This window comes from Cervus canadensis, chromosome 3, assembly GCF_019320065.1.
Source record: "Cervus canadensis isolate Bull #8, Minnesota chromosome 3, ASM1932006v1, whole genome shotgun sequence".
Classification (NCBI taxonomy): Eukaryota; Metazoa; Chordata; class Mammalia; order Artiodactyla; family Cervidae; genus Cervus; species Cervus canadensis.
Genome location: NC_057388.1, coordinates 13,873,480 through 13,889,223, shown reverse-complemented (window position 1 = coordinate 13,889,223; position 15,744 = coordinate 13,873,480). Strand labels below are relative to the sequence as shown.

Sequence of the window (15,744 nt, the reverse complement as noted above, 5' to 3'; positions counted from 1 at the left end):
AGGAAGATCCCCTGGAGAAGGGAATTGGCAACCCACTCCAGTATTCTTCCCTGGGATACCCCACGACAGAGGAACCTGGTGGACTACAGATCATAGGGTCACAAAAGACTCAGGCATGACTGAGCAACTGAACATCAACAACAACAAATACTGTGGCACTTCAAAATATGTAAGCATTTATCTCCTAAGAAGAAGGACATTCTTCTACTTTACACCAATACTATTATATAACTCCTGAGAATCCGTAATACCTTCTAATATCTAGTTCACAGTAAATTTCACCAGGTGTTCCAAGAACATATTGATATTTATAGCTGTGTTTTGGTTTGACTCAGATTTCATTCAAGGTTCATACATTGGGTTGTGATGTTTCTCGGTACTTTTTGAGCCTTCTTGATATATTCCTGTCATTCATGAGTCAGTCAGTCAGTCAGTCAGTCAGTTCAGTCGTTTAGCCGTGTCTGACTCTTTGCGACCCCGTGAACTGCAGCACGCCAGGCCTCCCTGTCCATCACCAACTCCGGAGTTTACTCAAACTCATGTCCACTGAGTCAGTGATGCCATCCAACCATCTCATCCTCTGCCATCTCCTTCTCCTCCCACCCTCAATCATGCCCAGCCTCAGGGTCTTTTCAAATGAATCAGTTCTTTGCATCAGGTGGCCAAAGTATTGGAGTTTCAGTTTCACCATCAGTCCTTCCAGTGAATATTCAGGATTGATTTCCTTTAGGATGGACTTTCATTCATGAGTAGGGATTTATAGTCTAGTCATCCTCTGGTGATGTTTATCTTTGAACAATAGCTTTAGCCATTGTTTGTTGTCCACTTAGTTCACTTGTAGAAATACTTCAAGGAAAATGCTTCTCATTTGAAGAATCCCAGGTGGCTCTAGTGGTAAAGAATCTGCCTGCCAAAGCAAGAGATGCAAGAGATGCGGGTTTCACTTTTGATTCTTGGGTTGGGAAAATCTCCTGGAGTAGGAAATGGCACCCAACTCCAGTATTCTTGCCTGGAAAATTCCATGGGCAGAGGATCCTGGCAGGCTACAGTCCATGGGGTTGCACAGAGTCAGACAGAACTGAACAGCTGAGCACAACAGGGGCTATTGCCTACTACACAGACAAACACACACACAGGTAGTTATTTATTTAGCAAATTCCTTTCTTGTATTTAATTAAGGCCTACTGTACACCAGACATCATTTTCATGCTGCTTGGAAGTGAAATGGAACAGGAAAGGTAAAAATGGATTTTCAAACTAGTGGGAGTAGAGGAAGAAGCAGTTAAAACGTCCTTACTGGGAATTCCCTGGTAGTCCAGTGTTGAAGACTCCATGCTTCCACTGTAGGGTCTGTGGGTTTGGTCCCTGGTCCAGGAACTAAGATCCCACATGCGAGAGGTGTGGCCATAAAACAAAACAAACAAAAACCAAAAAAACTTCCTTTCTAAGCCAAGTTAGCACCATGTATGTAAGAATGCTAAGTTGTATCATAGCAGTAGTGGCCTGACTTTCCCCTTAAATGAGATAGGAAATGCCTAGTTTTCCTTGAACAACATAGCTGCTTTTGTGTATTTTGTGAACACGTTGTTAAAAAGTTAAATATTTTGAAAACATTTTTTCCTCTAAATTAGCCAAGTATGTTGTATTTTCAGAAGCGGAGGAGTTCCATTCCTTCTACCCATCGTTCAGGTTATCCAATGCAAACAGCTAAAATCTGTCTAAAGAGTAGAACTGACATTTTAGGCTTATGTAAATTTCTTCAGCGTAAGCTTCAAAGTCCCCCTTTTTTTTATAAAAATAGAATTTACTACAAAATATAGCCAGCAGTGTGTTGAGAGTGGACGGAGACCCATCAGAGAGAAGAATGTGAGTGCAGGCTGGGCAGAGAGAAGGCCCTCTCGCGGTGGGGAGCGCTTCAGAAACGTGCAGCCAGCAAGTCAAACGGCAGTGTGATTTCTGGATGGTGGCAGGGTATTGGGGGTTTCAAGAGACTGGGCAATGTACATGTGAATCATTAAACAGTAAATTACCTATGAACTTTAGGCCAAAGAGCCATGGTGATGCGGTGGTCATGGAGGGTAGGTTTGGAAGCTGTTGCTGGCTGAAAGTCATCGAGTGTTGTAGGCTCATTTATCCTGCAGGTACTTAAGCCCAGAAGGGTCAGCAGAAGACCCTTTGCAACCCCTAGCTCCTTGTGACAGAGATCACCATGGACAATCTCTCAAAGCAGGGAGAGTGACCAAGAGGTGACTTCGTGGTCACTGAAAGTGGCCATAGCCCATCTTTGGGCCATTCTGAGCTTTTAGGCAAAATGTTAAGAAATTAAAGCGTGAGTGTGGTTGTGAAGCATGCTTTACAGGTCATACAGGCATGGAGACTTCTTAAATTCTAAAAACATGTTTTAAGTGTTCAAACGTACTCAGCATTTCCGTTTGATTTTGTTTATGTGAACCTCTTCTCTATTATCAGCCAAAAATATGAGTAAGTACAGAGAAAGAGGGACACCCTGAGAACTTTTCACCCTCACAATTTACCAATAGTAATGGAAAGCCACAGGAGTTCGGGCCTAATTTAAGGAAACTCTCTACACGTGGTGGGTGTGATGGTATCTTTGTTGTTCCCCAGGAGGATGTGGATGAATAAAGCTTCAGCATCATCATTCTGTCCATCCCTGAGAAGTAGCTTTAATGCCTTGTGTGGAAGGACGGGATGCTGTAGGCCTCCCCAGGGCCAGCAACTCTGTTCTGGACCACTTGTCTCCATCATTGTGATGGACTCGTCCATCAGGAATTAGTGTCAAATATGTTTGTCCTTTTGCTTTCAGTTTGCATAGGAAGTCTGTGAGGCTGAACTGAAAGAACTTCAGCCAATACTACGTTCCCAAACCAAAATCTTACTGTTGTAGAGGACACATTTTTAGTGTCATGACACTCCTGGACAATCTGTTTCCTTAACTTACATATTTATGTAAATACACGTGTATTGGGCTTCCCTGGTGACTCAGCAGTAAAGAATCCTGCTGCCAATGCAGGAGATGCAGGTTTGATTCCCGGGACAGGAAGATCCCCTGGAGAAGGGCATGGCAACCCACTCCAGTATTCTTGCTTTGGAAATCCCATGGACAGAGGAGCCTGGCGGGCTACAGTCCATGGGGTCACAGAAGAGTTGGACATGACTTAGAGACTAAGCAGCAACAACTACACATGTACTACATATATATTACACATATAGTATGTATATAATATCCATTCCCATCCCTCCATATAGTACAGAGGTACATTACCTTTCTCTTCTATTTTATCAGAATGCACCTGAAGTTTTCATGGGCTTAACTTTGTTACAGTTTGATTCTGAGTTCAAACAAGCTATGTTTTGATAATGCCATGATTCTTTTAAATCACATCACTAAGGTACACGAAATTATAGAGCACAAAAATGCTGAAGCAACTTTGCAATTAAAAAAAAAAAATTAGTGAAAGCACAGGATTCTAACATTTTCATTTTGCTATTGTTTCCTTAAGCTGCAACACCATTTTGAATTTGAATACCAGACCAAAGTGGATGGTGAAATAATCCTTCATCTTTATGACAAGGGAGGAATTGAACAAACAGTTTGTATGTTGGATGGGGTATTTGCATTTATTTTACTGGATACTGCCAATAAGAAAGTATTCTTGGGCAGAGATACCTATGGAGTGAGACCTTTGTTTAAAGCCATGACTGAAGATGGATTTTTGGCTGTGTGTTCAGAAGCTAAAGGTAATGATAGAATTTTTCTGTGGTTTTTCATTATTGTCCCGATTGTGTGTTTTCGTCTCGACCATATTTACAAATCTAATCCAATCCATATATACAAATGGGGCAAACCAATTTTTTACAAGTGACTATGTTAGTCATGGAGTTTCTAGGCCTCCTTTTTTTTTTAAACCGTGGAGTTGGAGTCTCCTTTTTAGCACTTAAAATTCTGTAATCCTTAAAGGATAGATCTGTGGTAAAGTCATATAATTATTGTTGTGCCAATAGGTTCTGCATCTGGTTTGATCCCATGTGTGTTTTCCAGTTTGCCTGTGTCACATGGTGATGGTAAGGTTGGCCAGCCCTGCAGTTACTGCTCTGTGGTACTGTGCTAGGCTGTCCCACAAAGTCATTTTTATTTAGCACTTTTTAAACAGCTTTATTGGGGTATAATTTTCATGCCATATGGTTCATCCATTTGAACGGTACAATTCAGTGGTTTTTAGTATGTTCATAGATATCTGCAACCAACACTCGTCAATTTAGAATTATTTTTTTATCATCTCAAAACTAAACCTTGTACTCTGAAGCTGTCACTCCCCACCCCTTTATATTCATTAAGCATTAAACTTCCTGTCCCGTCTACCTTCTTCCTTCCTCCTTCCCCACCCCTAGTCCCAGCCAAACACCAGTCTATTTTCAGTCTATGTGGATTTCCCTATTCTGGCCATTACATACCAGTGGAGTCATATCCTATGTGGTCTGGTTTTTGATTACTGGCTTCTTTCACTTGGCATAACATTTCCAAGGTGTGTCTATGTTGTAACATGTTATCAGTATTTACTTTTTTTATTTACTTTTTATGACCTGAAGATATTCCATTACCTGGATATACCACATTCTGTTCATCCACTGTTTATCCTTTTGTCAGTTGATGGACAATTGGCTTTTATGAATAATGCTTCTCTACATATATGGGTACAAGTTTTTGTGTGGTTTCATTTTTCTTGGGTATATACCTAGGAGTGATCGCATGATTTACTCTGTGTTTATAAATAGCATTAAAAAGAATAAAATAATTGGAATAAATGTAACAAAAGTACAAAACGGTGTGCTGAAAACTGTAAAACATTATTGAAAGAAGATCTAAAGAAATTGGAAAGCATCCCATGATCATGGATTGAAAACTTACCATTGTTAAGTTGGCACAGATTCCCCTAATGGATCTACAGATTCAGCATGATCTCTGTCAGTATCCTAGGTGATTTTGTAGAAATTGACAAGCTGACTTTGAAATCCATAGGGAATTGCAAAGGATTCAGAATAGCCAAAGCAATCTTGAAAAAGAATAAAGTAGGAGGACTCTCCCTTCTTGACTTCAAAATGTACTACAAAGCAAGGGTAATCAGGACAGTATGATACTGGCAGAAAGATAGACATATAGACCTTAGAACTAAGTCCAGAAGTGAATTCATACATCTGTAGTCAACTGATTGTCAGTTAGGGTATCAGGACCATTCAGTGGACAAATAATAGTCCAACAAATGATGCTGGGACAACTTGACATATGGAAAAAAAAAAGTTAAACCATTACCTCATTACCTCACACCACTTATAAAAATCAAAGTGGATCAAATTCTAAAATTTGATCTCTAAGCACTAAAACTTTAGTAAAACTAAAACTTTAGTAAGCGCTAAAACTATAAAACTCATAGAAGAAAGCATAGGGGTAAATCTTCATGACCTTGGACTTTGCAAAGATTTCTTTGATATGACACCAAAAGCACAAACAATGAGGGGAAAATAGATAAATTGGATTTCATCAAAATTAAACATTCTTGTACTTCAAAGGACACCATCAGGAACATGAAAACTCAACCCACAGAGTGGAAGAAAATACTTGAGCATCATATTTATCATTTTTTGACAATAAAATTGAGGAAGACATTCATCATTTATGTCCTAGCTAGACAGCAATGACATGGTAAAATGTGATCTGCCTCCTTGTCTGCCTTTTTGCTTCATTGTTTAAATCCCTTCTCACTTGATGTGATCATATGAGAAAGAACGAGTACATACATTATTTACCCAAAGTGCTCTTAGGGAAGCCCAGCAAAGAGAACACAAGGGAAAAGTGGACTCCTTCCTTCCACTCTGTCTCTGATAACCTTGATACGGACTTGTAATCTCACATCCAGTTTGCCCTCTGAAATTTCTTGACTTGTAATTTTTTTATATCTTTAACTGCCCTTTTCTAAACAACAGGATCTCATCTAGGGTACTACAGCAGTTTTCCTTTCTCAGTGCTTCCCGAGTAGACTATCTAAAATTCATTTGGTCATGGTGCTTTAAATTACAATTGCTCCTCAACTTCCGCGGGGCTGTGTGCCTCACTTGAGGTCTGCTGGTGGGTAGTAGGATCTGGGTCTCATTTGCTGTTTGAATTCCATACTACACAGTAGATTCCTGGGTTAACAAACTCAAATTGTACATCGTAAGTATTCTGTATAGATAGGCTGTTACTATTTACAATAAAACTTTTTTTTTTTAATCAAAATCATGGTGATGTCAAGTTGGTTACTTCCTGTGAGAACTTAGAAAATTTAAATTATAACATTTAACTCACACACAGTATATAATAACTACATAAGGGATATCTGAGTTTAAAGTACCTTAACAGTGGATCATTTTGATTATTAAAGGACTGAGAACCATAGCTGTTTTTTTAAAAATACCCCAGTGATGACAAATGACTGCCAGGATATCATAAAATTAAATTTCAAGTCCATCTTTTTGTTTAATAAATGTATCATTTGTTTGCTTAGTAAAGAAAATAGATTTTTTAAAATTAGAAATTCCAGCTAGGGAGAAGAAATCGAATATTGGAGGTTTTCCTATTGCCTTAAATTATTGGAAATCAGTGTAATTTTTCTGTATATCTCTGTACACTATTACCTTTCTAGTAGGGTTTGAGGTAATTATATTTTTCCTATTTTGCTTATGCAATGGACGTTGTATTTGTATTAAAAAGAGAAAATAAAGAGGAATTTAGACATGAAAGTTACTATGAAGTATTATCCTCGTTTGAATAAATTTATCTTTTTAATTTTGTAGGGCTGGTTAACCTGAAGCACTCCATGACTCCGTTTTTAAAAGTGGAGCCTTTTTTCCCAGGACATTATGAAGTTTTGGACTTAAAGCCAAATGGCAAAGTAGCATCGGTGGAAATGGTGAAATACCATCACTGTAGAGATGAGCCCCTGCATGCCCTGTATGACAGCGTGGAGAAACTCTTCCCAGGTGAGAGTAGATGCCCATCCACCTGTTCCCACCTCTTGCCCCCAGAGGAAAACTGTACTCTCGCATCATTGAAATGACATCAGTTTGCAAATCTGTTTCCTTTTTAACTTGGAGGTGATGGCACGCTGAAATTTGGCCTGCTTCACTGTTGAGCAAATGCCACCATGATAGAGGCGGATGATTGCATACCTGTGTCAATAAATAATTCACCCAGACCTTTCTGCAGCTGTTTCATTTCCTTTATGTGTTAATAGGTTTTGAGATAGAAACTGTGAAGAGCAACCTCCGGATTCTTTTTGACAATGCTGTTAAGAAACGTTTGATGACGGACAGAAGGATTGGCTGCCTTTTATCAGGTGAAGTCAGCTTAAAAAATCTAATTACATTTCATGCATATGTAATTTAAATGATTTATAACTATCCTGGAGGCTTAGACTACAAAATACTTACTATTGATTCAGTCTTTCCTCCATTATAGGATGAAAAAGTTCTGTAAGTTGTTTTCAATATTCAAAATAATACAGCAACTTAAAGTTATACTATAATTATATTGGCATGAGTGAGCTAGTAAACATGTTTTAGAGTGTTCATGTCCTCCTACTCCACAGTCTTGATGTAAGCCCTAGAATGTGTAGTGTTTTTTGTCATTCAGTTACTCACTAAGTAGTGTCCAACTCTTTGCAACCCCATGGACTGCAGCACGCCAGGCTTCCCTGTCCTTCACTATCTCCTGGAGTTTGCTCAAACCCATGTCCATTGAGTCGGTGATGCCATCCAACCATCCCATCCTCTGTCATCCCCTTCTTCTCCCGCCTTCAATCTTTCCCAGCATCAGGGTCTTTTCAAATGAGTCAGCTCTTCACATCAGGTGGCCGAAGTATTAGAGCTTCAGCATCAGTCCTTCCAATGAATATTCAGGGTTGATTTCCTTTAGGATTGACTAGTTTGATTTCCTTGATGTCCAAGGGACTCTCAAGAGTCTTCTCCAACACCACAGTTCAAAAGCATCAATTCTTTGTCACTGTGGCTTTTAACCAATTCAAGTACTGTTACCATTATGACAGGCTAACTTAGATTTTTCTTACTCAAGTTGATTTTCAGTTTATAGGACTTGGGGATTTTAAAGGCAAAACTCTAATCTTGGTGCTTAGGAGGAATGTAAATCGTATCTGCTTCTCTCTTAGGTAAGGCCCATAACCACCACACTTTCTGTCTTGCTCATAGGTGGCTTGGATTCCAGTTTGGTTGCTGCCACTCTGTTGAAGCAGCTAAAAGAGGCCCAAGTACAGTACCCTCTCCAGACATTTGCGATTGGCATGGAAGACAGTCCTGATTTACTAGCTGCTAGAAAGGTGAGACACTGCCTCTTCCTGTTAGGTAGTTGAGACAGATTTGTTAATAATTGATGGTTAAACTTTGCTGCTGTATTGACTTAGGTAATTGTTTTGAATTAAATATATTAAAATGGAATGAAATGCCTATTGAAAATCACTTGTGCTATACACTGTATTTTGGGTACTTTTATCTTCTATGGGCCATGAAATCCTCATAAAACCCAATGATGGTAATCCTGGGTAAGATTGAAGAGTAAGGGCATGGTAGAGTGGTGAAGGCTGAAGGCTTTGGAGCCTGATTGCTGGTTTCAAACCTTCACTTTAGCACACAATCCCACACTCATGTAATGGGAGTGCTCGTATCTACTGTGGCACAGGTTTGAGGTGAAAATTACATCGTTCATATAAAGTGTGTGGGATGGAACCTAGCATGCAGTAAGTACTTAGAATGTTAGCTGTTCTTGTTGCTTTTCATTTTCTTTATAAGATACTGTATTTAGGACTGTGGGCAGAGAGAACGTTGTACACATTCAGTGTGTGGCAGACCTTGTTCCCCCTCTGATGGAGCTTCCATGGAATGGATGAGAAAGATCAAGAGTGGTCCAAAAGCCACTGAATCACTGATGCTGAATGAATCCACAAGAGCCAGAGAAAACTGAATGAGGGGAGGGGCCATTTAATTTAGGAATGGCATTCTAGATGTACAATGAGGCGTTGCAGGAGGGCCAAAAGGAGATAAAATCAGCCAGAGGGGAGCGGAGGGCATGCTTGTTAGGGTGAAGGCTTGGAGTGAGAAGGGCAGACAGGAGGCCCGCCTCTTGTGGTCAGTGGAGGGCAGACACTGGGGGACACAGGGGAGCCAGACTAATGGGGCTTGTATGCAGTGGCCTGGAGAATCATTTCCCCTTACTGTGGCGGCCTGTGAAATCATTTCCTCTTAGTTTGTCTTGCTTGTTTCCCACCATTGTTAATTCATGATGTGTTATGAATTACTGTGGTCTAGTAGTTAAGACTGAGCTTCCAACACAAGGGGCATGAGCTTGGCCCCTAGTTGGGGCCCTAAGATCCCACATACTATATGAAATGGCCGAAAAAGCCACAGCTTTTTCTTGAAAGAGTAGTCCTTTTCTTTAAAGAACAAGCATATGCATATTTCCTTATGTAATCAGGTGGCAAATCATATTGGGAGCGAACACCATGAAGTCCTCTTTAACTCTGAGGAAGGCATTCAGGTCCTGGATGAAGTCATATTTTCCTTGGAAACTTATGATATTACAACAGTCCGTGCTTCAGTAGGTAAGGTATTTTATGATCCCCCAAAGATTTTAATACTGAAAAGAGTGTAAGGTTTAAAAACTACTATTTCAAGCAGTTGTTTAAAGAACAGTACTTAAGAATGAACTCAGGTAAAATTCCTGTGTCAGCCATTGTTGAAGACGAAACGATTTAAGAATTCCTTAATTCCTTAAGAATTAAGAATACATAGTTAAACTTCCACGTTTTGGTATCACTATATTTCTTCAAAGAGTAGATACATAGTTTCTGTAGCCTCTTTCCCCCTGTTTCTCTGTATAAAAGTTTGTTGGACTATATGTTCTAACTAGTTTCTGTAAGGAATCCTTGTTTTAGAAATATTTTGGTAAATAGTCCATCAGTAACTATTATCATCTAGGAATAAACACTTGCTTTACCCTGTGGATACATACTGAGATCATAATTATACTCCAAATCAGACTGGTCAAATATTGCTGAGCTTCCGAACATTACTGGCTTAGACACACCTCTCTTTTAAGGAACTCAGAACCCAATAGGGTTCCATTGCAAAGTCTAGAGTCTGCATTCTCATGCTTTAAACTTTTCAGTAACATCACTGGGGTGCTCTCTCTCCCAAAGGGGCAAAAATGAGTTCTTGAAGGGCAAAAATCTTAGGTATTACAGTGGTTCCTGGCTTTCCAAAGTACTTAGACATACAGTATTTCTGGTACTAATATTTCATTGGTGAAGGAGATTAGGGGAAAAGATCTAAAAAGTATCACCAGGGAGGTAATAATGAAAAAACCCGTTAAGAACAAATACTAGTTTACAGGACTGTGGAGCAGGAACCAACCAACATCTTCTAATAATATAACATGCTTTGCTGTATTTGAAATACGCTGAATGGGGAGTAAGTATGAGGGAAGAAGCCCCAAATTAAAATTAAGCTACCAAAACCCCAACTTATTATTTTCATGTAGTGATACTAGTGTGAGAGTTAACAAATTTAAGACATTTGAGTCATTGTTCAGCAGAATTTTTTTAGCATTTTTAACATTGTTTAGCAAAATTTTCAGATAGACATTCTTGGTCTGAAAGCAGGAATATTTAAAAACCTACATATAAAATTATGAAAGGGCTATGTCGTCCCAGCAGTACAACTTTTAGATTAAGTACATATAAGTGGTTTGCACTATAGATAAAAGGTCATTATTTTGCAAACAACTTCACAATAACAGAGTCTAATAGCAAAACTTGCCGCCATTTGAAACCAAATAAGAGGCGTTTTTGGTAGAGGGTTATGTGGACATTAACAATAATTTCTGTCTCTTGTTTAAGGTATGTACTTAATTTCTAAGTACATTCGAAAGAACACAGATAGCGTGGTGATCTTCTCTGGAGAAGGTTCAGATGAACTTACGCAGGGTTATATATATTTTCACAAGGTACGCATTCTCAAATGGAAGGATATTGGTCCTAGGGGAAGAAAAGTATGAATTATTTGACCATTTTCTATTGTCTTTTTTGATACAACAGTAACACTTGGAATATTTTGTGAGGTATTTGAGAAAATCTAATAGTGCCTGTATTTGTTTGGGTGAGAAAGAAGTCTCAACTGTGTCAGATAATACCCATTTTTTAAAAACTAGTTAACATAAGAATCACATTTCTGGTATTTCTTAGTCCCCTGCTGTCTTATGGGCTTTGGACAATGTGAACCTGTCATTTTATCTGTTGGTTCTAGCAGTCTTGGAGCCAGGGAAGGCATGCTTTATAAAGCATTTACTTTCTCCCCTGAGCTTGGGTGGTCTCTTGTCTTACCCACCTTTAGAGTTGGAGTTGTGTGCAAGAATAAGAGATAAGAAATTTCATGTACCAAAAGCAAAGCTTGAAGGGTGTATTTTTAACTTCAGCTCTGTCTGTACACAGGCTCCTTCCCCGGAGAAAGCTGAGGAGGAGAGTGAGCGGCTTCTAAGGGAACTCTACTTGTTTGATGTTCTCCGAGCAGATCGAACTACTGCAGCCCATGGGTATCTTGATATTTCAGGAAGTGATTATAAAAATAACCTCAGAAAACAAAAGGCTTTCTTTTCCTTTAGTATATGCTGTGAAGTGTGCCTTTTATAGAAAAGATGAAGCTTGTCACTTAGTGCAGAGGGAGTAAGCGGAATCAGAGTGCTATTGTCAGGGTGAGAGTATGTGAATAGGTGGTTTCAGGTGGAGTTTCTGTCTTGAAAACATAACATTTCTCACACTTCTGGGCAGCTGAGAGGGAAGGCACTTGCAGCTCTTTTGGGTCCTTTTAAGAGAAATAAAGCTTATACAGCTTCATGTAGTTTAGTGAGCCTTTAGGGCTTGCCATGTCTGTTTGATGCTGTGGGGACCATGTAGGGGAGAGGGAAGTGAAGATGCAAGAGATTTGATTAGCTTATAGAATAGGTTTCTTTGGTATCATTGAAAGTTACCACTTTTTAAAGCTGGTCATTTAAAGACTTAACCGTATGTGATGGGGCTTCCCTGATGACTCGGTGGTAAAGAATCCCCCTGCCAGTGCTGGAATGGCAGGTTCAATCCCTGGGTCAGAAAGATCCCCTGGAGAAGGAAATGGCAACCCACTACTCCAGCATTCTTGCTTGGGAAATCCCATGAACAGAGGAGCTTGGTTGGGTACACTCCATGAGGTTGCAGGAGAGTCAGGCACAACTTAGTGACTAAATAATAACAACAACTGTATGTGATAAGCAATCTTTTTTGGTTGCTTCTATTAAATCACACTTAGGTTAGAAAATAACAGGGGGTTGGAGAATGAACTGAATTCAGACATTTTTATTACTAATTGATTAATAACTTATATTCAGTATAAATCAGTGTTCCATGGTGTTTCATCAGAGGTCACATCATCTGTTTTTTGAACCCTGGTTAGGACAGGTAGATAGGATAATAGTCACAGATTGGCATTATAGTTTTTAATAGGATAATAGATAGTCTCACCTAGAAAAAGAGAAGTCTAGGCAAAGTCCATTCTTAATGTCCAGATCACTCATAATTCTTTTTCTGTTTTTTGAGATATTTAATAGATTACAGAAGGAAAAGTAAAAGTAATTATTCTCCAGTAGCTTGTTTCACTCCCTAGACGACATAGTACATATTTTGTATGAAGGTTTTTGTACTCATGCATTTAGTGTAGGGCGGTTATGTAGGACTGTAAAAATGACTTTATGATCTTAACATTATTTAGAGACTGGGTGAATTCCTAGGAAACTTAATCGGGATCTAAACGGATGGGCACTAAGGATCCATTTAGATTTAGATTTTCTTTTCCTTTTTAAGCCTTGAATTGAGAGTCCCTTTCTTGGATCATCGCTTCTCTTCCTACTACTTGTCTCTGCCACCAGATATGAGAGTTCCCAAGGTGGGTAAATCAACTGAAGGTAAAAACTGCCGATTGATACTGGTGATATTTAGAACTTTTACTGATACTCCTTTCATTTTCATGTCAGAATGGGATAGAAAAACATCTCCTGAGAGAGACATTTGAGGACTCCAATCTGATACCTAAAGAGATTCTCTGGCGACCAAAAGAAGCCTTCAGTGATGGAATAACTTCAGTTAAAAATTCCTGGTTTCAGATTTTACAAGACTATATTGAACATCAGGTATCATATCTTTTAAAAGTATATTTTCTGGAATAAGACAATTGGATGGAAAGTTGTAATCACTGTTCATTTTGCATTTAATTTAAATGTTTTGTGACTGTAGGAGGGATTCCCTATAAATATTACTTCTTTTAAATTTCAAGAATTCTGTAAAAATTAAGTAGCATGAAGGATTATAAGTAGCATCTAGAATAGAGAGGAGACTTACTGGTCCTCTCTGACTTTTATCTTACACATTTTGGGGCACCTATTGGATGCCAGACTTATGCACAAAAGAATCAAACACTTAGAGCCACCACGTTGGAGAACTATGCATGTGAATGTTCCTTAAAGGTCACTGCAGCTATGTACATTAGGGTATTTTAGCATATTTTGCTAAGGGATTAAAAGAGTCTCTCAGTATTCAGAGATGTCTTTTCTTTTTTTTTTTTGTTTGATTTTTGTTTTTGTGAAACCAGATTAAATACATATATTTCTGTGCCATTTAAAAGGCCATTTCGCTTCTGTCCTGTTCCTCTTACAGGTCGATGACACAGTGATGGCGAGCGCAGCCCAGAAATTCCCCATCAACACCCCCAAAACAAAAGAAGGCTATTACTACCGTCAGATCTTTGAGCACCACTACCCGGGCCGTGCCGACTGGCTGCCCCATTACTGGATGCCCAGGTGGACCAGCGCCACAGACCCTTCTGCCCGCACTCTGACGCATTACAAGGCCTCTGCCAAAGCTTAGGCACTTGCTGAGGCCTGGAGTCAAAGTAATCATTTCTTCTCCTTGTGAAGGGTAGGGGTCTTGAGGGCAGGAAGTGCCAACCGTCCAGGCTTGCTTGGGTGTGAAAAAATAAAAGTCTTAAGTCCAAGACATTGCTGTAGTCATTTATATTCATACAGCCCCGTGACCAGAGGTAGCTAGAAACTGAACATCTTTTACTGTATCACAGGAAAGTAGAGAGTGAGATAGGAGAGGGGAAACCATCTGACGGCTGGGAGACCTCACACACCCTCTCCTGTAGAAGACTTCTGGGTCTCATGCCAGTAGGGCATCCTTATGGTCCTCGCCTCATCTGAGTGAGGTCGTCTTCTGGCTTCCTCCCTTAGTTCTCTCTGCATTCCTAACAGCTGGCTAGTTACACTCTGGAGAGGTGAGTAACTTGTAAGACTTGGACAGCTCTGTTTTGTAAAATAGGTTGACTGGAAATTGCACAGCCTAAAAGTTGAGAATTGTGTTTTATTAGGTGGAGTCTCTGACTTAAGCCCTGAAGACAGCCTCTAGGATGGCTCTGAGGGACCACTCCAAAGAGGTAAGGGAAGAGGTAGGATATACAGGAGTTTTTGCCACAAAGGCCAAGTAGTCTGGCATGTCAACAGATGACCAGTAGAGAAATCCAGGTATCTCAAGTTAATGGATTTAGCACTTTTCTAGGTATGGGGAGATGCAAGAGTCTGGCCTCACTGAAATGATTCCTTTGATGTGCACCTCAGCTATGAAGGGCCAGTATCCTGCTTTTCTCCAATCCTGAACCCCTCAGGGTGTACAGTTGGGTGGCGGGTGGCTGATAGCTTAATGGCTGCAATATCCTTCATTTACTGACACATCAGGCAACATTTTTCATCCATGGACAGTAATTTACATCTTATTCTGTTGATCTGACATCTCTTCTGGAACTGTTGGTGTAAATTGGGAGTCAGCAGGATTTTTCGGGGCTAGACAGTAAATGTTTTAGGGCTTACAGACCTCTGTTGGAGCTGTTCGGCTCTGCCATTATGGTGTAAAAGCAGCCACAGGTGGTATGGAAACTCGTGGGCAAGGCCATGATAGGCACACACATGGGCATGGCTGTGTTCTATTAAAACTTAGAAAAACAAGCAGTGGGCTGGATTCAGCCCATAGGCCAGTTTCCCAAGCTGTGTTCTAGAGCCACATATTTCTCATAAAAGGGAAAAGCATTCTGAACCCAGTTGGAGGAAGAGAAAATGTAACAATGAACAGGTCAATTTTCATTTGAATGCTTATTGATTGTTTAGGGACCAGATTGTGAAATCTATTTTAAAGGTGAGTTATTAGAAATTTTTGAAGGGGAAACTCCTGGTGCATGGGTATATACAAGAATGATTGATGGGAAGAGTGAGCAGGCCAGGAATTTAGCCGGTAAGTTGGAAACTAGACACTGTTTAAGGTGAGCTATAGGCCTTTGCTTATTTTTATAGAGTCTCTAAATATACTTTGACATAAATTGTACCCATGTCATCTTAGGTCAGTCTCCCAAAGTAATAGAAGTAAAAGCAAAAAGAAACAAGTGGGACCAAATCAAACACACAAGCTTTTTTGTACAGCAAAGAAAACCATAAAATGAAAAGATGGCCTATGGAATGGGAGAAAATGTTTGCAAATGTTGCAGTGGACAAGGGCCTAATTTCCAAAATAACAACCCAATTGAAAAATGGGCAGAAGATCTAAATAGATA

The 15,744-nt window shown here is 39.6% G+C and overlaps 1 protein-coding gene across 4 annotated transcripts in view; it reads left to right on the top strand.

The window, feature by feature from the left end:
- Positions 1 to 14,141, top strand: part of ASNS (asparagine synthetase (glutamine-hydrolyzing)) — a 145,458-nt gene extending 131,317 nt beyond the window's left edge. For all 4 annotated transcript variants that reach the window (XM_043462667.1, XM_043462666.1, XM_043462665.1 and 1 more), the window contains 10 exons: positions 3,522 to 3,759; positions 6,850 to 7,035; positions 7,290 to 7,391; positions 8,260 to 8,387; positions 9,539 to 9,665; positions 10,962 to 11,068; positions 11,553 to 11,653; positions 12,954 to 13,035; positions 13,124 to 13,279; positions 13,803 to 14,141. In XM_043462667.1, the coding sequence (XP_043318602.1) occupies positions 3,522 to 3,759; positions 6,850 to 7,035; positions 7,290 to 7,391; positions 8,260 to 8,387; positions 9,539 to 9,665; positions 10,962 to 11,068; positions 11,553 to 11,653; positions 12,954 to 13,035; positions 13,124 to 13,279; positions 13,803 to 14,012 (1,437 nt within the window). In that variant the 3' untranslated portion in view covers positions 14,013 to 14,141. The remainder of the gene's footprint in view (positions 1 to 3,521; positions 3,760 to 6,849; positions 7,036 to 7,289; positions 7,392 to 8,259; positions 8,388 to 9,538; positions 9,666 to 10,961; positions 11,069 to 11,552; positions 11,654 to 12,953; positions 13,036 to 13,123; positions 13,280 to 13,802) is intronic.
- Positions 14,142 to 15,744: the final 1,603 nt, after the last annotated feature.